General features: G+C 42.2%; 2 protein-coding genes and 1 long non-coding RNA gene across 19 annotated transcripts in view; 2 read left to right on the top strand and 1 right to left on the bottom strand.

Moving 5' to 3' along the window:
- PAPLN (papilin, proteoglycan like sulfated glycoprotein) overlaps positions 1-4,449 on the top strand; it is a 71,083-nt gene extending 66,634 nt beyond the window's left edge. For all 4 annotated transcript variants that reach the window (XM_031553556.1, XM_031553555.1, XM_019615592.2 and 1 more), the window contains 2 exons: positions 44-210; positions 600-4,449. In XM_031553556.1, the coding sequence (XP_031409416.1) occupies positions 44-210; positions 600-775 (343 nt within the window). In that variant the 3' untranslated portion in view covers positions 776-4,449. The remainder of the gene's footprint in view (positions 1-43; positions 211-599) is intronic.
- NUMB (NUMB endocytic adaptor protein) overlaps positions 4,015-26,318 on the bottom strand; it is a 91,042-nt gene continuing 68,738 nt past the window's right edge. For 8 of the 14 annotated variants that reach the window (XM_010711469.3, XM_019615595.1, XM_010711470.3 and 5 more), the window contains 8 exons: positions 23,882-23,959; positions 15,914-15,988; positions 13,927-14,067; positions 12,282-12,483; positions 10,135-10,434; positions 8,289-8,438; positions 7,296-7,439; positions 4,015-5,946 (listed from right to left, as the gene is read on the bottom strand). In XM_010711469.3, coding sequence (XP_010709771.1) covers positions 5,240-5,946; positions 7,296-7,439; positions 8,289-8,438; positions 10,135-10,434; positions 12,282-12,483; positions 13,927-14,067; positions 15,914-15,988; positions 23,882-23,959 — 1,797 coding nt within the window. In that variant the 3' untranslated portion in view covers positions 4,015-5,239. The remainder of the gene's footprint in view (positions 5,947-7,295; positions 7,440-8,288; positions 8,439-10,134; positions 10,435-12,281; positions 12,484-13,926; positions 14,068-15,913; positions 15,989-23,881; positions 23,960-26,318) is intronic. The other 6 variants (XM_010711475.3, XM_010711479.2, XM_010711478.3 and 3 more) reach the window with 5 other exon arrangements.
- Positions 16,248-17,405, top strand: LOC109367765. The gene is made up of 3 exons (XR_004159905.1): positions 16,248-16,338; positions 16,605-16,702; positions 17,318-17,405. It is a non-coding gene; the product is annotated as an uncharacterized LOC109367765 (long non-coding RNA).

The raw sequence follows: 26,318 nt of genomic DNA, 5'->3' as shown, positions 1-26,318 counted from the left end.
TACCAGGAGTGGGAACAGTGGTACAAAACACTTCTCATTACAGAAATGGAGTCCCAGTGAGGGCAGATGGCCGCCGTATCCACCTGTCCCAGGATGGAAGCCTGACCATAAGCAACGTTCAGCTGGCTGACGAGGGATCCTACACATGCAGCGCCTACAGCAGCAGCAACTCTGTCAGTGCCAGCACAGAGGTGAAAGTGTTGAGGAGCAGTGAGTACAACTTGTTCTCCCAATTCTCCTGGCCCAGAGCTCCCTCTTGGCCATTACTAGAAGGCTACCCATCGTGCACCCATCCACCACCAGTCCCAGGCTTTGGGGAGCAGCAGGAGCCTCTGGGTGGGTGTGAGAGCAGGGTGGTGTAAATGGCCCACCACCAAGGCACTGGGAATCAGTCCCAGAAACCGTCTTGTCTTTCTTTATCTAACCAGAGTTGTCAGTTTCTCTCTCTGGTCCTTATTTGGACTTAATTAAACAATCCCCCTTAGAACTGGAAGGATGGAGAAAACGGGAACCTGCTGTGGTTTTGGGGAGGGGAAGATAAACCTGGGGGCAAGCCCCGGCCATGTTTTCAGCTGGCTTTACCTTTTACTTGGCTGCAGCCACTGTGAATCATGTTGTGGACCTGAGCAGAGAATGTGTGGACCAGCCACACCTCGCCAACTGTGGCCTGATCGTGCAGGCCCAGCTCTGCAGTAACGAGTACTATGCCAGCTTCTGCTGTGCCAGCTGTTCTCACTACCAACCGCACGCCAGCTCTCCTCATCGCAGTGGGTGACAGACACCACCAAGGCCGTGTGGAACAGCAGGTGACAAGACAAGAATTTTGAACTCTGTCCTTCTACTGCATGAAACTGTTCTGGGAGCTCACGAGGGCGGATTTAATGGTGTAGGGTGTAATTGCTAAAAGGTGGGAGAACCACCATCCTCAGGTTTATTGCAAACTTCTTTCCTCTGACTCCTGTATGCCTTGCAATAGCTCATCCATCTCTCCACGTAATGGTAGTTGCTGCTTTTCAAAGAAGGAGGTAGCACTGGGAATACTCTCTCAAATGACCTCAGAGAGGGAAAGAACCAGAATGAAAGATTCTTCATATAAGGAAAAGAGAATAGCTCAAAAAAGCACCATAGGCTGAAGTGTCTTAAGATGGGCTCGAGCTGTCTTAACAAAAGGACTAATGACTGAGGAACATTTATAATGCTAAGGAGCATGTTGCCTCTAAATGCAAAGGAATCTGACCATGACAAACAGCTTGGTGCTTGTAAAATTAGCATTCAGGTGCTGTAAGATTGCCAGCTCTAGAGATGCAGCTGTGATGTCACCTACTGCAGCTATGTACTGTAGCTATTTTATTACAGTGCTCCTAAGTAGAATTTATCTTTGGATCAGTTTGGTTTCCACTTAAATGTATTCAGCTCTGGATTGAAATGCAGAAAGCAATGCTCCACAGAAAGCTTTGGATAAAATGGAAGAATATGTTTAGCCTTTTCTGAGTGGTAGGGATCATTAACATAACAACACTGTGGTATGTTCTGAGATGATGCAGATTAAGTATCAGTATCTGTAGGAAGTATTATGAAGTTAGTTTGGTTTTTCCAGAGCCAGAATCGTGCTGTTGAATTTAATGCAAATGTGGGCTTTTGGTCGCACTGTGCTGGGTATCAGCTTGGAGAGGAGAGTAATATACACACATAAATAGGTGTAGGGATACTTGTCTTGCTAGAATAAATTTCCCAATGATCTGCTGTGTTGTCAGTAAGCTCCAGAAACACTTGGGTCTGCATGTGGCCTGGGTGTGTGTGTGTAGGATGGTAAGTATAGGATGGTTTGTTGACCCAGCAAAGGCACATCTTCAGTAACTCAAAACAGAATTAGACCTTCCAAGCAAAACCATTTTTTCTACAGCCTCCATATTCTTTCTCCATAGCACTAGCCCTAGAAGCAGCCTCCTTCTGCACTACCTTCTGAGTCTTGGGTGGGTTACTGGTATTAATTAGCACCATTTATTGGATGTATAAATGTAGCTATACTTCTTTGCTGGTACACTGATGTGTAGTGCTGATGCTGATGTTTGCAGGTGGGTAGTAAGGGCTCTTTTTTGTGACAGCTTTTTTTTTTTTTTTAATGTGTTGTTTTTAGGTTCTTTGTTTGTTTGTTTGTTTCTTTTACTTCTGCTTCTCTAATTTAAGGCTTCTGTGGAAGGAAGCTAATTCTGGACTGTGATCACACCACTCTCCTCTCATTCAGACCAGAACCAGCACTCAGGGCAGCAGTAATATGTGGGTGTAAATCCCCAGGCTTGGCAGCCTAAAGCTGGTCTGAACTCTAAATCCAGTAATCAGTTCAGCTGCATCTAAAAATAAGAATTACCAACCTAATGATTGCCCTCTCTTCAGCACAGGTGTGGCTTCAGTACTGCACACCGTGCTTTAAGATCTGAACAAACTGAACAGTCTAAAAGCAGTCCAGTAAAGGAGCAAGAGGTTACAGACAGTTAAAAAGCTTTTTTCTTTCTTCTTTACAATATGGTATGACTCTGCCTTTTGAGACCATGGACTGATGAGAGGCTGTGTAAATTCCAGTCCTGTGTGGCAGGCACACAGGGCAGCAAGGGGCTGTAAGCCCCCCCAAGAAGGTGGTTCCAAGTGGATGTTGCCTGTATCAGATGCCTTTCTCCCAGAATGAGCTGTCATTTCTGTAATATCATCCCTTTCTTTGTTTCAGGGGCCCTGTTTTCTAATAGTGCATCAGCTTTCATTTAGGCTGTATGATTAGACACAGCGTGGTCAGGGAGCTCTGTCTCCAACTTGGTGAGAGCTGTAGTGGGCACCTGTGTTCTGACAGACTGGACTTTAACACTGAAGGAACGTTCTTAATTTTTTTCTCTCATTTATTATCTGACCTCCTTTCAGATGTGTAACCATGGTAATAAGAAGGGGATCTGAAGGCAGTTTGTTGCTTTAAATACACGCTATGGCTAACAGTTAGTTAACGGAAGCAGTGTGCTTGTATTTTCCTATTTGGGAAGCAGAGAATTTTCTTCTGTGTAGTATCACTTAACCTCCTTATCAAATGTTTATATTATTTGAGAATCAAGATAGTGGTTTTCTTCTCTAAACAAAGGACCATAGGAAGGTCATCTCTATCCCCTTTACCCGTATCTTTCAGGCAGAGGAAGGGTGTAGCTATTTTCATCTGATCTCTGGGCACAGGCTCTGACAGACTGAGGAACTAGTAGGAGAAAGGAGAAAAAAAAAAAACCACAAAAATGACAAACCCAACCAACGTTAGATCTCTCATGACTAACTATTATTTGCTAGCTTTCTGAAAGTCAACTAAGCACAGGTACCAACTCCAATATCATAGAGTATGCTGGGGATTACTGTTGGTGTTGTACTCCACACAGGTATGCTTAAGGTAAGAAAAAACCAGTAAAGAAAAAAGCCCCCTCTGTACTTGCCTGGAAATGGAAACTGCTGGCAAGCTCAAATGCAAGGGCCAATGCAAGGCAGCATTTCTCTCCTTTCAGGTTACAAAGTCTGACTTGGTATTTTTCAATATATCTAACACTACTTCATGCACGTAAGCACGCAGTAAAAACCAACCACACTGATAGAATGGGTATCAGCTTCCTAGGAGAACAGAAAGGAGTGAAAATATGGTGTCATCCTGGGCGGCTCTTAGGATCCTCACTCCTTTTAATAGTGAAGGAAAAGAAAACCGAAGTGAGTATTCCTTTCACCTGTTTTTGAATATTTGTGTTTTCATCTTTGTAAAGGTTCAATGTTAGCAAATTCAGTGTTGCAAACCCAGAAACCAGTATTTTCCATAAAACCCTCCTTTGTAGAGCTTTTAAAATAGCTATAGGTCAAATGGATATTTGCAAGTTCAGTCTTAAAGTTCAAGGAAACATAATGTGGGGTACAAAATGAGAAGTATTAAAATATCATGAGCCAGAAGGGCAAATCCTGAAAAGCAAATGGGGAGAGGGGAAATAAAGCTTTCACAGACGGTGCTTCTACCACCAACATTTATTTTTGTTAAAGCAGATTATAAATCATCAGTACAAATATATATAACTTACATTTGCTTGTAAGGCCAAAGTTTAAAAGTAAAGTTAAAATGAGATGGATTTCACAAGTCACCAGAGGCAGAACCTGGACCAGCTGCAGCCTTACCACAAGGTTTCACAAATCCGTGGAAAAAATAAAAACAAAAGTTAAAAAATCTCTAAGATCTATTGACAGACAAACAAAAAATGGGTTCCTAGGCAGCCCCAGGATGTTAGATATGGTTACAGTAAGTTTGTCACAGTAGTGTTAGAACCAATAGATTAAGACAAGAAAACTGCAGCAATACATGGAAGAAAAAAAAATGTACTATATATAATATGTAGCTTGATTCCAATAAAAAAACAGTTAATTTTCCCCATGGTTTTCAGACCATGACAATACTGTTCTTTAATTTTCATTATTTAAAACTACAATATAATGACTTATTGGTTGTGATTGTTGTTGCAATATGCTACTTACAATGAACGGATACAAGAACAAGCTAGAGCCCCTTTTTCCACCCCCCCCAACGTTACTTACAATAAGAATTGGAGATAAATCAATCTTATGTACAATTTCTTACATTCACCCCCCCTTTTTTTTTTTTAAACCTTTGGCAAGATTACTTACAACTCATACATCTTTTAATATCCACTATTTAAAATATTCTAAATGCATAAAAATAAAGATTTTGGCTTTACTTTAGTCTTTACATATAATATTCACTTTGTTACTCAAAATGGAAGCTCAACTTTTTCCACAGACCTAACTTCTGCTAAGCAGGTGACAACCTCCCTCCTTACTTCCCCCACTCCAACCCTGCTTTTTCCCTGGGGGGGGAATGTCCAGGACTCACAGGGCCTCAAAAGGTCGCAGGTCTGAGGTCTGCCATCCTTTCTGAGATACGTGATGCTTCCGCAGGACCGGGCGCCCAGCTCTGCTTTGTAACTTCCAGCTTTCCAAGTGAAGAGGGAATGCAGGCCGAGGTGGCTCCAGGGTTCATTTTGAGAACTGCATGTGAAATTCTGTATACGTTTATATCCTCCCCATCATAGCTCCCTCTTTCTAACCCATTTTCATTTGAAGGGACCTTTGGGATTATCAAAGCAAACGGATGAGAAACAGTCCCCTCTGCTCCCTTTATCCCTCTAGCCTAATGTACAAGTTATTCACCCCCCTACAGGGCCACTTAAAGTTCAATCTCAAATGTCTTCTGTAAATCACTCGAGAAGGGGTTGGTCGGGGAGGGATTCGTGCGCTGCTTTGCCTTGCTCTCCAGTGCTGCCCACTGTGCTTCAAATGGGTCTACCTGCGCGGCGGCGGCGGGAGGCTGGGGGTGCTTGTCCTCTGCAGCCCATTTGCCACCATCAACGCCATTGAAAGCCGCAGAGCCGTTGTGCTGCGCGGGCGGATTGAAGAAAGGGCTGGCCGTAGCACTGCCGGCCTCGTACTGAGGGAACGTCTGCTGTTTGACGAGGCTGGGCGACTGGTGCGGATGGGCAGCCGGAGCGTGGCTCGCCGTGCCAAAGACGTTGGCTACCATCTGGGAAGGCGTGATTCCCACCACAGGTACGCTTGGGGCTGCCGCGTAGGTCATCCCGTTTGCTACGGCGTAGGGCTGAGCTGGAATAAAGGGTGGCTGCATGGGCGGCACCACGCCAACCGGCACAGGCTGAGGCGCAATGAAGGTGCTCACAGGGTAGGCCGCTGCTGCCTGGGAAGCGGCCGGAGGGGGCTGCAGCGGCGGCTGTGCGGCTGGGGCTGGCTGCTGCTGGGCACGGACAGTCTTTGAGACCTCTTCCAACCAGCGGTCTGCCTCTGAGGGAGTACGTCTGTGATTCCCTTGGAAGAGACTTGGCGAGGCTGTGCCTGGGGTGCTGCTGTTCCATTCGGTGCCTGGGGAAGAAAGCACAGGGAAGTCACCAGTGGTTCCGTTCCTCACCCTTTTATCAGTGAGACAGACCAGAGGATGCGCAACAGCAGCCAGGCCTCTTCCCTCCACAGCTGAGGCCGCTACTAATAGCGGAAGCGTCTTTTTGCATCCAGTCCACTGCTCTGTTTAAGGGAAGATGTTGCTCAAGAAGGGATGGAAAAGTTTCATCACTAAAGAGCAGTTTTTGTTTTGTGGGCATTTGTTTTGTTTTGTTTTGTTTTTCAATAGCAGGCATCTGAGATACTTGGGCAGGACTTTATTGCTCAGTGGCAATAATCTAGTGTCTAACTCTTCTAACATGGGAGTATCAATTTCTGAACGCACAGCTCAGGAATAGTGGATTGTTAGAACATTAATCTTCAAGAAACTGTTTTTAAGGTTCATTTTCCTTATTTATTTCCTAAATTAAGGCTTCACCCTTTTACAGTACTGTCATGTAATGGTACAGGATGTTCAAGGCAACATTCATTTTTCTGTCCCGAACTGTAACTCAGGCTGATAACCCTTTCAAATTCTTGCAATCCTCAACTTCTAACAATTCAGACTTTTCTGTTATAAATACAGCTCTATTTAAACTCATTTATCTTCAGTGATTAAAAAAAATAAAAAATAAAAAATAATTTCCATTCCTCTCCCCCTTTCAAAACCATCCTCCATTACCTGAATGCTACAGTCTTCTTTCTCCCTGTTTTAAACTCTCTTTCCTTCCTATAGGACCTCACCAACTCTTCAATGTAATGAGAAAAGCAGTTATTCCGTGTTTTGAGGAAGTGGACAACTGCTCAGTACTCTTCCTTTGGCTAACTGTCTCAACTAGTTAAAACTGTTAGTTCTCTGTTGTTTTTACAGTGGTAAATTACTACCTCGCATTGGATATGAATGTAGGCAAAGACAACTGGAGGGACAAACTAAAACTTACTAGACACAAGAAATTAATTTCTAAAGCTTTTAAGTACCAAACGTAATCTCTCTCTGGCTGGAAACAATGCACAAAAATCATTTGGAGGTCCACGTACAGATCCCTTCATCCTCAAGCACGTGCTATTTTAGTGAAAATAAGATAGATAGCTTCCTTTTAAAGCGTCAGCTTTTCTGAAACCCTGCCAAAATAAGAAACGGTCTACCTTACAAGACCCAGAACCTACAAGTTCATAGCTTCCCTCCATCACTTGTGCAAAAGGCTACTACTTCCAGCTTTTGTTCCTGTTCCTTCCCCTTTTCATCAAGTGGCACACACAGGCGTCTCAGGAGCTCAATTACACTTTTGATCCAAGCTCTCATAGCAACGCACAGGATCTACTTCCAGTCTTACCAGAGACCATGGCTGCAGCTCCAGTATTAGCAGCAGGAGCATGAGCCCAGGGATTGGTTTCACGTACTGGCATAGCTGTGGACACTACAGCAGCTTGGGATGGTTTAGCAGCAAGCACACAGAAGGCTGAGGCAGTGCCATTAACTAAAATGGGAGCAGACAACATCAGTGCAATTAATTCATGCAAGGCATGCACATGACTGAAGTATTAGTGGGCCATGTCATAACCATTAACATACAACAGTTTTAAACACTTCCACATGACAGCAGTTTGCGTAAATTAGCCAAACTGGACTGACAGTTGATGAGGCACATAAATTCCATTTCACCAAGCCAACTCTTGTTAACATTTGTGGGATGGTGGATTTTTATTTAGTTGATGAGATCGTCAGTGCTGATAACTAAAGTTAAATTTGTTGCATTGTTACAGCCAAGAGATATGGCTCACCAGAAGGAAGTTACGGAGTGATTATATTTAGATTCCAAAGAACACCAGATATTGGATGCAAAATAATCACTACATTTAACAAGGAGAAGTTCTTTTTCCACACTATTTGCATAAAACTGCATCGGTGGAATGAAGGTTAGAGGCTACCAAGAGTGCTACAGTTTGCATCTCCTCATCTTATTCAGGAGTTTGTGTGAAAAATGGTAATCAGGTGGCACAAAATTTCCTTCCTTGCAGGATTTGATTCCTGTGACACACCACTGTTCAGATTTTTGCAGCCCAGGTAGCAGACTGACTAAAATAGCCATGACCTCAAAGCCAGTCCCATTTACAGGTAACCATCGTGTGGTAGGTGCATGAACTTCTTGTTAAAAACAAAACCACATAAAAACTAAACAGACGGGATGAATAAAACAAGATGCATTATTCCAAAATACTGATACAAGACTTACACAAGAAATTAAGGCCATGTGTTACTAGAAAGCAACATTATGTGCACTCAAGCCTCATCCAGCACAACCAAAGCAAGCAAAGAAATCACAGACCTTGAAAGGCAGGAGACTGTGGGGCAACCACTGTCACAGGTTTTGTCATGGGTGCTGAAGAGAAAGGGTCCTCCGACGGCGTGCTGAACGCACTGGTGATCTGCGAGCACAGGGCACTAATGCTGTCCACTTCCCCTTCCACCTCTGGGACTGCAATGCCAACAAAATCGGTTAAATGAAGCTTAAGGCATACAGAAATTGCAATGATTTATTTATCTCTTAGGTGTTCCTACTACCGATGTGCATGACAGCTTTTATGGTTTGGTTTTTAAATCAGGTGCTTAAGACCTGACAGTAAAAACAAACATAAAGCCATTAGTGCATTTTGTGACTTAGTCAAGAGTGTAAGAGATCAGTGCTCCAAATTTCAAGTTGGTTATTGCCGCTTCTCTGTGTTAATGCAAGAGAATGTTCAGTTCAGAAAATAAAAGGTTTTCTATAGCTTTAACAGAGTTCTAAGTCTTTCTGTATTAAATGCTAAAAATATGAAGGATTTGGCACTAATATTTGGCATTTTGAGAAATGAAAATACTTAGGATAGGTTTAACTCTTCCAACAACATACTTTCACAGGAACCAGATGAAGAGAAACGTTGCCAGCTCTCCAGAGTAGCAAGTTAAGCATGGAGTCAGAACGTTGCTAGCTGCAGGTCAGTGGCAGCTGAAAGCCCCAACTCCCATGTTAAAATTATGAAAAACGAAAGCCGTTTGCTGGAGTGAAATGGACGCCCGGCTGTAAGCCAGGTATCAGCACAGTGCAGATGAAGTACTGTTTGGAGTATGACTACTGACCGACCAGATGTTCTCATTATTTCTAATAGCACTGCTCTTCAAAAACATTGATCATCAGTTCCTGATGATCAGTGAACTGGCTTGGAAGACATAATTAAGCAGTATACAGCATAAAAACCATAGGATGGGTGGATACGGCAAGGACAATATGGAAAATTTAAGGAGGGGGCATTCCCAAAAATTGATTATCTGAGGAATATTCCAATACAGCACCTGCAGTGTGACAGCAGGCTACACACCAACATGCAGCAAATGCTCTCAATCAGGAAGAATTCAGACTGTGCTCAGCCAGCCTAACTCCAGTGAGCAGTGCACCGTTACTGTTAAACTGATAAACTCAGTGCTGGTCTTAACGCACAGGTCACCAAACAAGTACTGTAAGATCAATCAGATTAGGTATTTTTGTTGTTTTCTTCTTTGCCACAGAGATCTGAATTTTGAAACTCGGAATCCTAAAACTTGCTCTGCTGCCAAGTGAGAGTACAGGTGTCCTGCAGGATAACCTAGCTAAAAAGGGATTCCAGAATGATATGCAAGGTACTGATCATCCCAGATGTTTATTTTGGGATGACTACAAAACCACAACTCCGTCATCTGAAAACCATACCACTCATTACTGATACAGACAGTTGTACTGCCCAAACAGTAACAATTCCTTTAACGAAAGGTGAAAAGTAGTTTCACTCCTCTCAAAGAGAAGAATTCAGAAGGGCAGAAGCGCGGACTGCAGAAAAATGTCAAGTGATCCCATGGCCTGCGGGTAAGGCCTTGACTCCCTAGCTGCCCTGGCATTAAGCAGAGGAACTGGATCAGTGACTCAGAGGGAAAAGCAGTACCTACTGTTACACCACCACTTGTTCCTGCACACTTCAAGCTCTGTTCCAGTATTTCAGATAATTATTATAGCTGATTATCCTCTGCTTATGACTACTGCATTTGAAATTCTTGCATATTCCAGAAGTAGAATTTACTGTAAAATACTATGTTATTGGAAGCCGCAGACAAGGAAAAGAGAAAGATACAACTTAAGGTAATGTTTCACCATTTGGTTTTACCTGAGTTTTTCATGGGGAAATCCGTCTTCCTTTGCACTGTTGAAGGCAGTTCATTTATTCGCAAGGACAGCTGGCGCTTAAAAGGAGACATCTTTTGACTAAGGGCGGGGAAGCCCCTGAAAGAGCCTTGCCTAGCAAGCTGTTCTATAGGGGCGTGCCTCCGTGGGATAGCGTGGGGATTGCTCATTTCCTTCTCCACAGAGGCAGCGACTTCAGCAGTAGGAGAAGCTGGTGAGCCAGGAGAGGGGGCAGTAGTAGATGGGGCAGCACCTGGTGTTGCTGTCTTCACTTCTGTTTCAGCTGTTGAAGGAAACAGGGTGAGGTTAGAAGAGTAAAACAACGTATTGTCACCTGCCTGCCCCTTACTCCTGTTTGTTCTGTAAAGAGAAACTGCATAACCAGTACTATTCCGGCAAAACGGTTTCTAATACCATTGCAGAAAAATCTTTTCTTTCTCCTTTCATAGTCTTCACCACACACATCACTTTACATACACCCAGCCCCCAGAGCACAGCTTGCGAAGGCCAGCTGCTTCCTAGAAATGATGGCCTTATATATGTAGCTTTTCTCACAGTTTCTGAGAACACTGCTCTGGAAACATCCGCAATTCATTTATGATTAAGACTGAGAAGTGTACTGTGTGTTTGAGACCTTTATTTTCCCTCCCACATAACTATAAAAACAGATCAAGGCCAAAATACTACTACTGACTGTTCACAGTTAATGAGTGCAGTACAGTTGAGCAGCTGCAGGGAACAGAACGGCTTTAGGACCTTCTTTAAAAGTCCCCGTTCCCCCCCAACCCTGCAGAAGCAGCAGCAGCAGTCAAACAGCCCACACAAGCTCCAGCAGGCCAGATGAGCACTTAATAGGTTAGGCGGCATTCAGCACTCAAACAGCAGCTCCCCAGCAACTCCAGGGAAAGCACTGCAAAGATGGAAGCGTGCTGCAAGGCAGAGCCAGACGCTGAGCTGACAGGCCTTGCTGGGCACCAGCCGCATTCTGAAGACTTTCCAAATTTCATACAAAAAAGAGTGACTATTTTTTGGTTGATGCATCAACAGAATAAGTAGAAGTCTGAAAAAAGAAGAGTCACAGTAGGCATTTTTGAGGAGCTGGAACCACCAGAGGAACTAATTATATTGTCTTGCAAGCTTCAGTACCCATGAGCTGCAGCTGCTCGTTCAAGTGAAACTTTTCTAATCAGTCTTCCTTGGAAAGGATTTCACACACCTTCATTGAGCCAAGACTTTGACTCATGCCCCCAAGTAACAAAGGCGTTGTGTTTAAGCTTCATTTAACACATTCTAAAACTAACGTATGGGAACAAGCAGATGGATGATGAAAACGAAGATTAGAGTTTTGCAAGAGTGGCAGAACAAAACTTGCTGTGGAACCCTCTGAAAGAAAAATCCAACTGCACTGTAAAGAGAGCTATGGGTAATATTTATAACACTTAGCATTGTACAACTAGTGAAAAGATATCTCTATCACTTAACAAAACCTGGGTAAGAAGTTCTACTTTCAAGTGAATTTGAGAACACTTCCAAGTTTTAAACAGCTAAGTACCACTCTTCTCCAATCACCCTGTTACCATTTTTGAATATAAGGTGGCTTCCGGTGATTTGTGTTGTTTTTTCCATTTTTAGAAAGCACACTGATTGCCCTCTTCTTCCCTCCTGCAATGTAACTAATGTAAACTCTGTAACCTGCCTTAAAAACCAAAATAAGACTACATTGCTTTTTAAAAAAACACAGTTTGCTGTTCATTTACAATAATCTTTAGACTACAGAAAGGACTACTTAAAGTCTGGCAATCTGCTTACGTTTTTAGTAACGTGTTTCTAATAAGGCCTTTTGTTTTAGTACGGTGCCCGTGATGTTCTCTGCCATCAAGCAGGCTGACACAGCTGAGCAGGAGCAGCTCTATCCCACTTTTTCTTATGGGAAGATTACCCTATAAGTGAATCTGGGAGCATTTTTCATCTTGCGAAGTAACAGGCATCTGGAAATATGATTTGTACATAACAAGGTTCAAGAGAGGGAATTTTGGATGGATGTTAAGCTGCAACCCCTGCTGGGGCTCCACTTCAATCCCAGTGCTGGTTCTGCTCACTGGGGACGACTGTGTAAGTTGCACCCCTTACCTTTAGCATCCGGCATCTGTCTCATAACTTCCTCTCTTTCTGCTTGTTCAGTAGCTGTAGTGACCCTGAATGACCCCTCTCTAGTGAATGTGGTTCTGCTGGCATCAAAGGTGGCAGTGACTCCACACTCCTTCTCTCGCTTCTGCTTTCGCTCCAGGCACGCTGCGAACGCACAGCCCACGGCATGACTCAACCTTTCGCCCTGCACAAAACAACACTGCATCATGTGGTGACTAGAACAGATGTACTTCAAGCACTGCAAACTGATAACACCTTTATAAGAGGACTCTAATTAAGACATTAAAAAGAACTACTGTAATTGGCCACCTTGTGTAGCTCTAAAACTAAACCTGATGTATAAAGGGTCACAACTGCCAGTGCACAAGCATGAAGGCCTCCCAGAAACAGAAGACTGTTTAGCTTAGCTGCTACTGGGACAGCAGTGTGATAACGTACCTGCACTGATCCCTCCTCGCCTCTGGATGCGTTTGTGCAGAGAAAAAGTGCTTGTGGAGCCATCTTAGCGGGTTTAAATCCTGAGGGACAGATCAGTGCTATTCTCAAATGGAAGAGAGCGTGCAGGAAGACAATACTGTTGTGTGCAAATGTGAAATTTAAAAGCAGAGCTGACCACTAATACCTCTTAATGGCTCTGACCAAATGTGCAAATCAGTACTGAGTGCTTTCCAGAAGGCACTTCCACTATTAACAAGTGAGGTCAAAAGGATCCACTGCCCAATGACTGCAGTAAGGAAGTGAAATTCAAGTCGGAGGAAGTCTGGCACTCCAGCTGATCTGGAGGCTGCAGCTGAGTCGCAAGTGCTATTACTACAGCAGCTCAACTCATCGTTATCATTGGTAAATGAACTGACCTGCATACACAGCAGAACATAGCTCTGACATGAGTTTAAATGGGAATGTTTAACTTCAGTTTCTCTTTAGAGAAACGTAATAAATTAACAAACATAACAGCTTTCAACACACGGCTGTGTGGAGTTATCTTATTGCATGGGGTTTCAAGCCCTTGCGTAATACATGGGCAGGATTCAACAAAAAGCCACAAGAGGAGAAGGCTGGATCTGGGAGTTTGATGACTTAGGTGTACAAAGCAAAAGACTGATATTACAAACCTTCCACTGCAAAAATCTCTTAACATTTAGAAGGAAACAGGATCCTCATGTAATTCATTCTAGCTCCAGCCCTCAGCACTCAGATGACTTTCCATTCAAGACAGCATTTGCATACAAGAGACTACATTCATACCCAGCCTGCTATTCATACCCTATTCACTATGATCTTATCCTGGAAAAACTGTCACTGCTGTTCCAGTTTTTGGCTGTATACATTTTCAGATGAGAATATCTTCTGTCTATTTTTAGAAGAGTGGTTCCCTTCTGCTACCCATATCTGAGGCTGACTGCATTCCACTTACAAGCCATGCTGGGCACTGCTTCTCTGCACAAGCAGACATCACAGAGGGATGGCAAATAATTCAGATATAAAGAATTAGAACTAAAAAAATTTTTAAGGAAAAAGTAGTATTTTAGCTGAAGTTAAAATGCATTGCAGTGTTCCGTGTTCCTTTTCTCAGTATAACTCCCAGTTGGAAGCAGAAGGAGCTGGGCACACGTGGCAGTACACTCACCGTGTCCTTCACAGCCATGAAGCAGTGGCATATCCAGCGCCTGGTGGTGCCATCTCGGCAGATGTATGAAAACGCCCGGTCAAAGTTCCTGTCTGGCGCGCAGAAAGAAACCTTCTCTATTGTCTGATCAACTATAAGATCCTAGAGAGGAAAGAATCCATTCCAGCCCCACAAAAACAAACAAACAAACAACAAAAATGTGAGGATATGTGGAGAAACAATTGCCATGTGGAGATATATGCCATATGTGGAGAACCAATCATTTCCAGTGGTAACTGCAGGATGCATTTATATTACAAAGAAGATAAGCCGATTTGGCTGCAATTCTCTATCAAGTCAATTTGCTATTTAGAAACCATTCCCAGTGTGAAACGAAAAGGATGGCTGCCACCTTCCACCAGCCATCCCTGGTAGAAGCCAGACAAGGTGGCCAGTTCAGAATTCAGGGACACAAATGATTCCTAACATCTCTGCTCCAGATTATGGATCTAGCATGGTGAAAAAGGGAACTTTGGTTTTATTTTTAATGCAGTCTAGCAATCAAAAAATCTTTACTGTGAAGAAGTCTGCTTGTGTGAGAAGACTTAGCAGCTGCTGCACAAAAAGCAACAGCTCGTGTGGCACCATGTGACACAAGGATGGAATAGAAAAGCACCAGCAGGGCTGGCACTATCAAACACCCCAATTTGCTTCCACAAACGGATGGGAGAGGTGTTTCTAAAAAGGAGGCAGTATGGTTTAATAACAATGCTGTCCTCATTACTTTCTTTCCCCCGATGTTTTTCAGTGTATTTTTTGGTTGGTGACTGCTCCTTGGCACCTGTGCTACTGTGATCAACCACCAGGAGGCAATATCATATTCCCTTTTTAAGCACTATTCCTTTCATTACCTCTACGGTCTGCAAAAGTTACTAAAATTCATTTTTATGAATTCAATATATGTATGTATAATTTAATTTCTACATATGTATACATATACTTACTAGCCTTTTTAAGGCAATCAGCAGACTGAACTCACCTGCAACTGTATGTTCATATTAAATACTGAATTCTTACAGACAGTAACTTCAGGGCTGCCAAAGCACACCCCAACAACAGCCCTGGAGATGTTGATCCCCACAGCAGCTATTCATCACACTACCACACTGCAGAGGGATATTTTCTCTACCAGTTCCTCAGTGTTGGCATGCAGAAATCATTTTTTAGGTCATTAAACTAAGCATTAAGTCATATGAATATAAAACAAATTCATTTTATATTAATTACAGTAAAAACTGTTCCACTAGCTGTGGCATCTTCTAAAATGCCAGTAACCTATAGAGATAAGCATTAAGCTCTCCTTTCTAATTACCTGCATGAACACACAAATTGTTTGCTTTTACCTACACACTGTGCTATTTCACAATAAAACATTGTAAAACAATCCAGAAGGAAGCCATGGATACACCTGCCTTCCATTTGAGACCAACAGCTTCCGATTAAAAATTAGAGAATTTGATATCCACTGAAGAAAGTTTAAGATGTTTAAGGGAAATGACCTTATTTCATTTACTCCTTTCAACATATTTTTGGAAGCCAGATTTCGTTCATTCAGACCTATTGTAGGATTTGGATGCACTGGAAATTATACTGAACAACATCAGTATTACTCTCGCATCCCTCTGCAGTCATACAGGACAAAAGTCAAGGGAAACTGTGAGTTCAACGTCAACAGAACTAGTTGGGAAAAGATGGCTCTTCTGGCAAATGCAACAGACAGCTCCTACCTTGTGCTACCTGCCTCATTTTATCGAGTACTGTAGCATTAATAAAGAAAAATAAGCATACATACATTTTCCAAGGAAGAAATGATTAAACCAACTAGATGCTTAAATCTTTCTTTACTGTAAACCAACATTTACAGTAAGATAGAGATTCGAGTCTAAAGTTATTTTGGCATGCGTGTTATTACAGAGAAGCTCTGAACTTTTGTCAAGAGAAATCTAACCTTTGTTTTCTCATCTACAACTCGGAGTCCATCCGCCGATACCCACAGGACCGCTTTAACTGCCTTCTTCCCAGTCTTTCAGAAAAGAAAAACAGGAAAAAAAAAAACAGCTTTCTGTTAACAGTGTCAGACTGCACCCATTCCCCCTTTCCAAGAATCACAACATTAAGTGTAGATGAAGTCCACGTTCAGTAAGGTGCCCAAAGCCAGATAAATCAATCCAAGTTGCAAAACACTCAGAGAACCAAGCCAAAGCCAGTATTTCAGAGGGAGTGTATCATGGGCATGGGGAGTGGGCACGGAACAGGTGGAGTCATAAATAGGGTGTACATCCATGTACAGTAAAGAATTCAAGACTGACCAAGTGGGTGAAGAATTCCACCAAAGAGTCAGATAACACTAATTCATAAGGAGTTACACCCCAGGTAGCTTCTCGAGCGTAAGTTTAAATGCAGGAAAATTCTTACCTGGTATTTCCACCACCCCCACCCTCAGCCCCAATAGTTACATGGCAGAATCGTGGCATCACCTTAAACCAGTGTTAAAAGCACCCAGAAGACATTGGTTGCGGTGTTACGGGCTTCATGCTGAGATCAACCATCTAAACACATTCTACAGATTTGCTAAGAGTAGAACGTCGCACGTTGGAGGAGAGGTAGAAGAATGTGACATATTAACCATTCGATTGTAGCTTGACAAACACTGTGCAGCGGAGTGCAGCAGCGGGGGAGCGCCCTGGCTTTCCTCCAAGATGTGACTGTGGGACCTTTCAGATGATATAAGCTGAGGGTGAGCAGAAGTGGGAAACACGGGAGGGCTTTGGGAGCCACGTCAACTGCAAGTTCTTTCTAAGCTGTTTACTTTTTAAAGGAGGGTTGCAAAGAACAGCATTTACACAAGACGATATTCTGAAATCAAATCAATGAAACAGAAAATAGGTGCAATGTCACCATAATTTTACGAGTACTACCACAAAACAACCCCTAACACTATTCTTAATGCGTTACTTAGATTCACGAGTCCTGTACTCTATTCTTTTACCTTGGATCCACCTCAGAAACTATTCTCCCCACACCTTTCCAGAAGCACAGGGTTTACACACTTTGTGGCTGCTGTAGACAGACCACTGCAGGAAGAGAACAACAAAACCAACAAAAGATGGGAGGGGAGCGGGGCGTATCAGCTCATGGCTTTGTGCGTGGATTGCATTTCATTTTTAGTAACTCAGTACAGATGTATATAATTTATATTCATATGGCAAGTATCTGAGCAAGGACACGTTCTGGCATAAGCTACTGCATGTTCCAAATTAGTAACTCTGATTTTAACACTGTAAGGATGAAGTGTACTTTTTTATCTCGGACTGATAAGCCACCTGCTGTATCACATTGGTTTCATTCTCAGAGAAGACAGAAAGCGTGAAGAAAATCAGCCTGGCAGGACTTGTGCTGGTTTTGGGGGAGGAACTATCTGTCCCAATTTCTGAAGCAGCGATGACAACCAGAGCACTCTCAGAACTCTTGGTGAGACCAGAGAACAGCACTAACTTGTACAGAACAGCAAGTAAAGGAGAGAAGAACAAAAACAAGCTACTGAAGTGCTGGTGAAAACAAGTTTGTAGGAGCCCATCCAGCCGGTTCAATATTCCAGAAGGACTGAAATAAAACTTTCAGATTCTGGAATGCCTAATGGAAAAAGCATTTTTCACAAAGGAAGATGGACTCAAAGTTATTGTCATATGCATTAAAAAAATACTGCAGCATTTAAAAGCTGCCTCTAGTTTTTGGTCTTAAAAGGAAGTAAATATAAATGCACACACACACACACACACATATATATATATATATATATATACACACACATTCTCAATGCCCACTTAGCTTTCATAGCCTAAAAATCCCTATCAATCCCAACAAGAAATAGCATGTAGAGATTTTTCTCAAACATTTTGAAGGAGTGCCAATTTCTTAAAAGCCACTAGCAGTCTTAAAACCTTCCAGCAAATAAGGAAAATCAAGAGAAGACAACGCCTGTGGGTAACTGCTTGCTTTAGACTATCATTATAGAATCTAGGATGTTTCTTTCTCCAGCAAACCACAACCTTGTTTCTGTAGAGTCAAATGCTGAGCAGTTCCTGAAGTTTGTATTAATCAAGTTGGGTTTCACTCAGCTTGGTACTTTGCAAAACAGCGCTGAAGTGCAGCAGAGCTGGTCCTCATCCGTTATTTTCCTAAACTAGGACTTACAAATAGGTAAACCACAGAACCTCTCATTTCTCAGAACAAAAATAAATGGCTGGAGATCTGAATATCCCACTGGACAATTAAGCTTCCTCAAGTGAGATAACCTAATACAGGTTTGCTACTCTAAGAGAAAAACAAAACATAGTTATCTCCTAGTCCTTACTTCTAGACTTATTGTTCTAAGCATTGCATCCACAAATAAGTTCTTACAGTCTGTATCCCAAACTCACAGCTGTTACCATTGGGCAACACACAATTCTTTTATCTCCTGAATCCTGATTTTATCTATCCCAATTTCACCAAGTAAGTTCATACCAGCTACACAAATTAACACACTACTCTACTATGGGTTGGGTATTGCCAAGCATATCGTGATTAGAAAGTAGAATCCATTTTCACTCCTGACGTACAGCGGACAGTAAAATTACTGCTTGCAAAGCAACTTCCAATGCAGGATCACAGCGTCTGACAGACAGATAGGACTTCAAACAAAAAACGTTTAAATCAAATTGATGGCATCCATTGCAATAGCGTGGTCTTAAATTCTACTACTTAGGCAGTCCTCCAGACTTCTGCATCAGTAGCTTGTCTTCACATTCAAGAGTTCTAGGATGACGATACTGCTGGAGGGGAGCCACTCATGGCACTGACACCCAATTTGTCGATGTGAATCAGCTGTGACAGAAAGCTCACTTCTTAGCATTTTCTAGGAGGCTGGTAATCTGCCCCAGCACAAGACTTGTTCTCTTGACTCATTTCAGAGTCCTCAGAAGCCTCCTGGAGGGCAGGTGAGGCACTCCAGTGAACAGAAGGCAAGGCTGAAAACAAAGCACATAGGAAACCTCTCAGACAAGCAAGTGCCCCCAACACAGGCATCACAGAAGAGAAAATGAAGTTGATTAAAGCTGAAATACATCTCTCCTGAGCAACAGTGCTGGGCCTGCTGACTGGGCCATTAGAAGTGATGGCAAGATGGAATTAGGTAGCAATTATACTGTAAGTGGAAAGTAAAGGTTTAATGATAACCAAACAGAATGAACGTTGCATAATAATGCATTTTTAAATATTTCTGAATTGTTTCTAGTCTTCCAGCTGATTACAGATTTCTCAGTATCTGCCTAATTTATTCTTTCCAAGGCCTTCAAAACAATTGTAAGAGGTATCTGGAGCCTGAGATGTACAAGAACACAAATTTGTTCTCAGTTTCTGTACAAAACATTGCACGCTAAGAAATACGCATATTTGATAGAAGCAAAGGATGAGAAAGATCTGTACTACTATTCATTAACACGCAGAAGGCTTAGTTTTAAAATATGAAGACCGCCCAAAAAGGCAGTTGATTCAATTACATCCTGTAAACAAAATAAAACAGCAAAAGCCTAACCCGGAGCTAGCAGCAGACATCTCATTTTTACTTGAAGTTGAAAATGAAGTATTTTCAATGTCAGGCTGTGACTAAGCACTAGAACATTTCCTGACACAAATAAGTCAGATTTACCTTTCTAGGGAGAAAAAAAATGGACAGGGAAAGAAGCAAATCTGTCTAGACAGACTTATTGAAAACAAGTAGCAAGTTAAAACAACTCTGGTTTGGAATATTACATTAACCCCAAAACAAGATATCCAGGGAGAAATTACAGACGTTGCAGGGACATCCAAACACTACGAATTTCAGTACTCTCAGTACTGGCTAATCTAACTTTGCTGGCTGAAGCAGAAACAACTCTTTTTTCAGCAAAACATTATAATAAAAAGGAAAGCAAATCTACAAGGCTGAAACAAAGTATTCGAGTTCATTAAAAAACAATGCAAATGCAATGGGGTAGCTGGTACATTATGGAATCTCAGAACATCTTGAGTTAGAAGGAAACCACAAGGGTCACTGAGTCTAACTCCTGGCTCCACACAGGACCGACCAAAATTCAAAGCATGTTTCTAAGAGTGCTGTACAAACACTCCTTGAACCGTAGCAGCTCAGAGCCATGCCCACTGCCCTTGCAGTCCTGTTCCATGCCTGACCACTCTCTGGTTCAGAACCTTTCCCTAACCCCCAGCTGCCCCTCCCAACACAGCTCCGTGCCATTCCCTTAGGCCCTATAATTGTCACCAGACAGCAGAGCTCAGTGCTGCCCTTCCGCTCCCTGTGAGGAGCTGTAGGCTGCCATGAGATCTCCCCTCAGCTTTTCTGTTCTGGGCAGAGCAAAGCAAAGGACATCAACTACCTCTCATACAGCTTTCTGTCTAGATCCTTCACCATCTTTGGCTGCCACGGCACACTACTGACTCACATTCTGTCCATCAACCAGAACCCTCAGAATCCTTTCTGAAGGGCCACTCTTCAGCCTCTAATCTGTTAACTTCTACACATAGCCAGGGTTGCCTCATCCCAGGTGCAGAAACCAGCACTTGCTCTTGTTGTATTTCATAAGGTTGGCGATTGCTCAGTCCTCTCACTTGTCAAGATCTCTCTGCCTTTAAAGGAGCCACCAGCTCTTCCCAATTTAGGCTATCTACAAGCCTTCCTAGTATACCTTCAAATCCTATATCCAAAGTCGTCGATAAGAACATTAAAGAGAATCGACACTAAAACGGAGCCCTGAGGAACTCCACAACTGACTGGCTGATAGTCTGATGCAACTCTGTTTACAATAGCCCTCTGAATCCAACTTGTCAGCCAATAGTTCATCCTCCGCATTATGTTTTGTCTAGCTGTATGCTGGACACTTTGTCCAGACTGATACGGTGAGAAACAAGAAGCTTTAGTGAAATCCAGAAAAATTACATCAACTAGATTGCTTTGGTGAAGCAATTGGGCAATGTTGTCATAAAAAAGAGATTAGAGTTCATTAAACAGAACTTTCCCTTCATGAATGCGTGTTAGCTGTAACCAATGGCTGCACTGTCCTTGAGGTGTTTTTTAGTAACTCCCCAAATAATTATTTCCAACATTTTGTCAGGCACTCAACTGAGACAGGTCTGTTATTTCCAGGGTCTTTTCTTGTGCTTTTTGAAACCTGGGACAACTGTTTGTCAGCCTCCAGTTGACTTGGACCTCTCCAGATTCCCAAGACCATAGAAAAATAATTGAGACATCTCACGTTGGCATCAGCCAGCTCTTTCAGCACTGGGCGATGTATCCCACCAGGCCCCATGCATCTGCATCCAGTTGGAGCAGCAAATACTACACAAGTATGGCATTCGGCCTGGAGTTTGTTGTTACCAGTCATAGTTCTCCAACTCAAGGCTCCAGGTGTCCCAGAGTCCATCATTTGTGTTGAAGACAAAGGCAAAGGCATTAAACATCCCTGCTTTGTCTTTGGTGAGAATCCTTATCAAGTAACAGACCGATGTTCTCTCTGATCCTCCTTTTGCTGTTAACATATTTTAAAAAGCCCTTTTTATTGTCTCCCACAGTACTGTCCACCTTCAACTGTAATTGAGCTTTGACCACATAAATGTTCTCCCTACAACATTGAACAGCATCTCTGTAGTCATCCCACATCACCAGACCTCACTTCTAGTAGCCACAGGCTTTTTTCCCCACCTAAGCTTTAGAAGACCTCTACTGATAGAGGCTGACCTTCTGCTTCGTCTGCACATCTTCTGATATTTTTGAACTGCCTGTTCCTGTGTTCTTAAGGAGCCTGTAATTAAGAAGTGACCAGTTGTGATGGACCATAATGCCTTCAAAAGCAGACCGCATGGAAACTAAATACCTAGCTCTCAGAACAGCCTGAAGTTTTACCCTTACTACTAAGTATTTTTGAGTCAAGCACTTCATGGTCACTATGGCCAAGATAGCCACCAATCAGCATTTCGCCAATGAGAACATCTCTGTTTACAAGCAACAACTATTCCTCATTGGCTCTCCTAGTACCTGTACTAAAAAGTTATCAAGGCATTTCAGGAATTGCCTGGCCTGTATCTGCTGTGTGATATATTTAGTTAACATAGGGAAAGTTGAAGTCATCCATAAGGAGAAGAGTGGTGTATCTAGAGGTATCTCATAGCTTCTCAAAGGTCAGCGGTGTCATCATCTTGGCTGGATGGCCTACAGTAACTCCCACCACAATATTTGCCTTATTTGCTTGTCCCTTCTCATCCTTACGCAGAGGCTCCCAACTGTCATTGGCAGCTGTGAGCTCTGCACAGCCCAGCTCCTTCCTCACTCACAGCACTCCACTCCACCTGCCCTGCCTATCCCTGCTGAACAGCCTACAATTCTTCACTGTGATGCACTATTTCAGGACCCTTCCCAACAGATTTTGCTTATGCCAATGATGTTGTAGTTCTGGGACTGACCGAAGGCCTCTAGCTTCTCTTGACTGTTCTTCATGCTGCATGCATCAGTGTAGAAATACTCCAAATGTGCCTCATTCTACCTGAGTGCACCTACTACAGGCACAGATGAATGCCAATATGGAAAAAGAAAACTAACATTGATTTTGAGCAGGTTGAGGTGGGTCTTTCACATTGGTTTTAAACAAATTCCAACAAATACTGAGAGTATTATACAGCAAATAGCATGTTTCACTCCAACCACTGCAGATTCCAGCCTTTAATTATTTACAGATAGGAATGATTTGATTAACCTGGCAGATCCCCTACATACAGCATTTTGACTCTAAAAAAAGAGCTTCTTTCTTCACTATTACTACACTCACTTCACTGGTGAGCTATCCCACATCATGGGAAGAAAGGTGAACTGGGGAAAATAGCTGCTCCTCTATGACATGCACTACAATGTGAGTGTGAAGTGACACAGGTGCAGCTGAAAAAGCTTTATTTACTCCTTAAGTAAAGTCAAGACAAACGTGTGACCAGTAAATCATCTGCTCTTTTGCGATATAAGTTACAAACTTGTTAGTTTCTATTTAAACCAAGATTCAGCATGTAATAAGGTCCCTGAAAAGCAGCATCTTAAATTTATTCCATAGGAAGTGTTTTACAAGAATTCTAAATGCAGAAGCAGTCAACAGATGGGAGGCAAAAGGGTTTTGGGGTTTTTTTTTTAGAGGTTGACCAACACTGTCTTGTGAAGATATAGACAGAATTAAAAAAAAAAAATAGTAACAAACCACCCCAATCCAGTCTGCAGTACAGCACATTCTTAGTAAGGACAAACAATTGCTTCCTTTTGCAACACTGTCCTCAGGAACAGAGCAACTGTGGGCAGCAAAGCTTTCTCCTATACAATAGAATTGCAATTAGAAAAACAAATAGCAGGTAAATGCCTGGTCTCCTTTTCATGTACCTCTGAATTTAGACCATGCTCAAAAAAGAAAGGTTTAGGAGATGGTACGTGTAGACATGCTGCTTACTCCCCACACTAACAGTTGGGCAAGCTCGTGATGCTAGGCGGCCAACAATCCAGCAGTGTTTAAAAGCACAGTCCTCCAACAGTTCCATAGTGTTTGCCTAGGTGACGTAGGCTGGCACAAGTTTAAGGGATTTAAAGGAAAAAACAGTCACATTTTTATTTCAGGAAGACCAAATCATTTCAGAACGCTGGATTTCTGATACAGTCCATATGGTTTCTACTTCAGGTCACTTTCTTAACCATATTCTTTATTTGATCAATTTGATCAAGTCGAGGAAGAAATGGATTTTAGAAGTAAATCTTCTGAAATAGATTAAGGGATTCTCAACACCCTGATTTTACAACAGTGCTATACCAGGGATGTAACTCCTTATAGTGCAAGCACAAATGAGGCATTAAACTTACTTTTCCAAAGAAGCCTTTGAAGAACTTCCTTTCCTGGAGGAACAGGGGGGACAAGTCGAGCGCTATTACTGAAGGTAGCTAAAATGTCCCAGGGTTTCAAACCAACAAGCACACACAAGAATAGGGTTTGGAGGGAAAGGAAGGGGTTTTTAGAGTTATCCACGAGAAGGTGCGACAGGCAAATGTGAAAATAATCCCATGAAAATGCAGATCAAAGGGCACACACAATTCTAATAAGCTACTGCCCTGAAATTGGTGGAAAGAAGAGAACCTTGGCCCCAATTTCATGCAAAGTGGTTACTTCATTGTCACTCTCCCTCGTTTAGTTCCTTTTAGTTAGGTTATAAACCAAACTTGGCAGCAGATGTGGTGGTTGAACAATTAAAATACCGTATGGGCATGAAATGCAAAGTTCTAACTTCAGAATTATAGTGAAATTTTCTCTGTATTGACCGTTTTTTTTCCCCAAAGCAAGTGTTCCATATGCTGGAGAACATACAGTGGCTGGCATAATGCAGGATTAAAAGCCGAAAAACATCTTTTGTTCTTCATTTTATTCTATTTATTTGCTGTTTTGGTTTATGTGCTACTCTTACTTTGCATTTTATACAACCTTCTTTGGCCAGTAAGGAATTTTCTCTGACCTAAACTAAACCACAACTGAGATCTCTTTCTCTTGCACCGTACACAACTGCTAAATATTCATTCTACAACTCCTGATTAATAGACTGAACAAGATTCCCTTTAAAGCCACCTCTGAGAAGTTAGACTAAAGCAGTGGCACAAAAAGCTGAACGACAAGTTCCTGAACATCTTCAGTTTGGAAGTGATTATATTGATTGCCCAATTCACGATGACACTAAAGCAGAACACAATTTAAAGCATATTTGCATGCCATTTTTACTGGCTTTGTTTTGTTACCAGATTGTTAAAAGAAAACTGCAAGATCTGCCTGATCTGACGTGAGGATATCCCCCAGGCCCTGATGTCCTGCATGCACAGCTACACCTACTCAGTACCTGAAGGAAGTTGGCACTGCAGCATATCCCTGCTCTCGCCTACCTTTCCAAATTATTTAACTTGCAAGTAAACTGGTACAGCTGTAACAGGGAGATCGTGGAGAACCCACATGAGACTAAGGAAGGGTTTCTGACAGCCGCTGACCCCAAATTACCATCACATTGATAACAATGCTATGTCAAAATATTATTACAAATATCCTGAGGCAGTGCCTTCAGAATTGACTGATATACAAGGTTATATTTAAAACAAAGCTTCGTTCTGACGCAAGCCAACAAAAGCCAGGAAACAAAGCTAAGAAGGGAGTGTCAATCTCAACTCTGCATTTCCTGACTTTTGCTACTGAGTGCTTCTCTCTGCCTGATGTCCTTCCACAGAGCTTTTCAAGAAGTTTAAGATATTTATGTCAACCCAGGCACTATACAAGAACATCTCTACGTGCAGACAGCTGAAAGGCTTAATAGCTTTTAGCAGCAAGAACGGTCATGTATTTGGACAAGATATGCTGAACACTGGGAGGGGAACTAATGGATTAATCACAGCGTTGTGCACATAATGAGAAGGGGCTGGATGCTGCTGCCAAGTTGAGCAATGACTTGCATTACACTAAATAACAGCCTTTTAAAGATAGCAAAAGCTAAAAGAGATTCACCAGAAGCTACCTCATTTTTAGGTGATGGTTAATTTTGCTCACAGCAAAATGCTTGTTAAACAAGATCTATGGTTTTTAATAAGCTAGAAATGTTAATGGAAAGGCATCATGCAAAATGGATTTTAAACAACACTAAGTTAATGTGGTTTAGAGATAACTAATGCATGTTTTAAAATATTAAATTATGTCTCTTTACCTGCTAAAACAAGAACATATATTAAAACAAATGCATCATTTAAAACAAGAAGTGGCAAGTTAGAAACCAATACTACACACTGAAGCTGATTTAAAAATCAAAACATGATATGAGAGTGTAATTTTGTCTTTATACCATATCCCCATACCTGAGTTAAATATGGTTACAAAGATACCTCATAGGGTCCTCAGAAAGCTGTTTTCCAGTCTGCACTAAATGCTAACTCATGGAAATGGTTTTGGAGAAATCTTTCAATGCTTTGTATCCAAATCTGAGGATCCACTCTTAGTAATATATCCCTACTAAGGGAAAAATGTATGCTCCTTTGGTAACACCTGAGTAACAGATAGCGATACCTGATCAGACAGGTTTAAGATCTATCAATGAAACTGCTGTGCCATATCATCAGAAAATAGGGACGTCAGTTTCTCTTCATTCATCACAAGAAAAATTGTAACCTGCACATTATAGTGTTGATCGGGTTGGTATGCAGTCCCAGAGCTTGAAAACGGCTCTCTGCTAGAAATGGCTTCTTTTACTCAGCTATCAATTAAACAGTCCCTGAACAA

This window comes from Meleagris gallopavo, chromosome 5 (genome assembly GCF_000146605.3).
Source record: "Meleagris gallopavo isolate NT-WF06-2002-E0010 breed Aviagen turkey brand Nicholas breeding stock chromosome 5, Turkey_5.1, whole genome shotgun sequence".
In the NCBI taxonomy this organism is placed as follows: Eukaryota; Metazoa; Chordata; class Aves; order Galliformes; family Phasianidae; genus Meleagris; species Meleagris gallopavo.
Note: the sequence above shows the minus strand (reverse complement) of the source record. Positions and strands in the feature narration are given on the sequence as shown.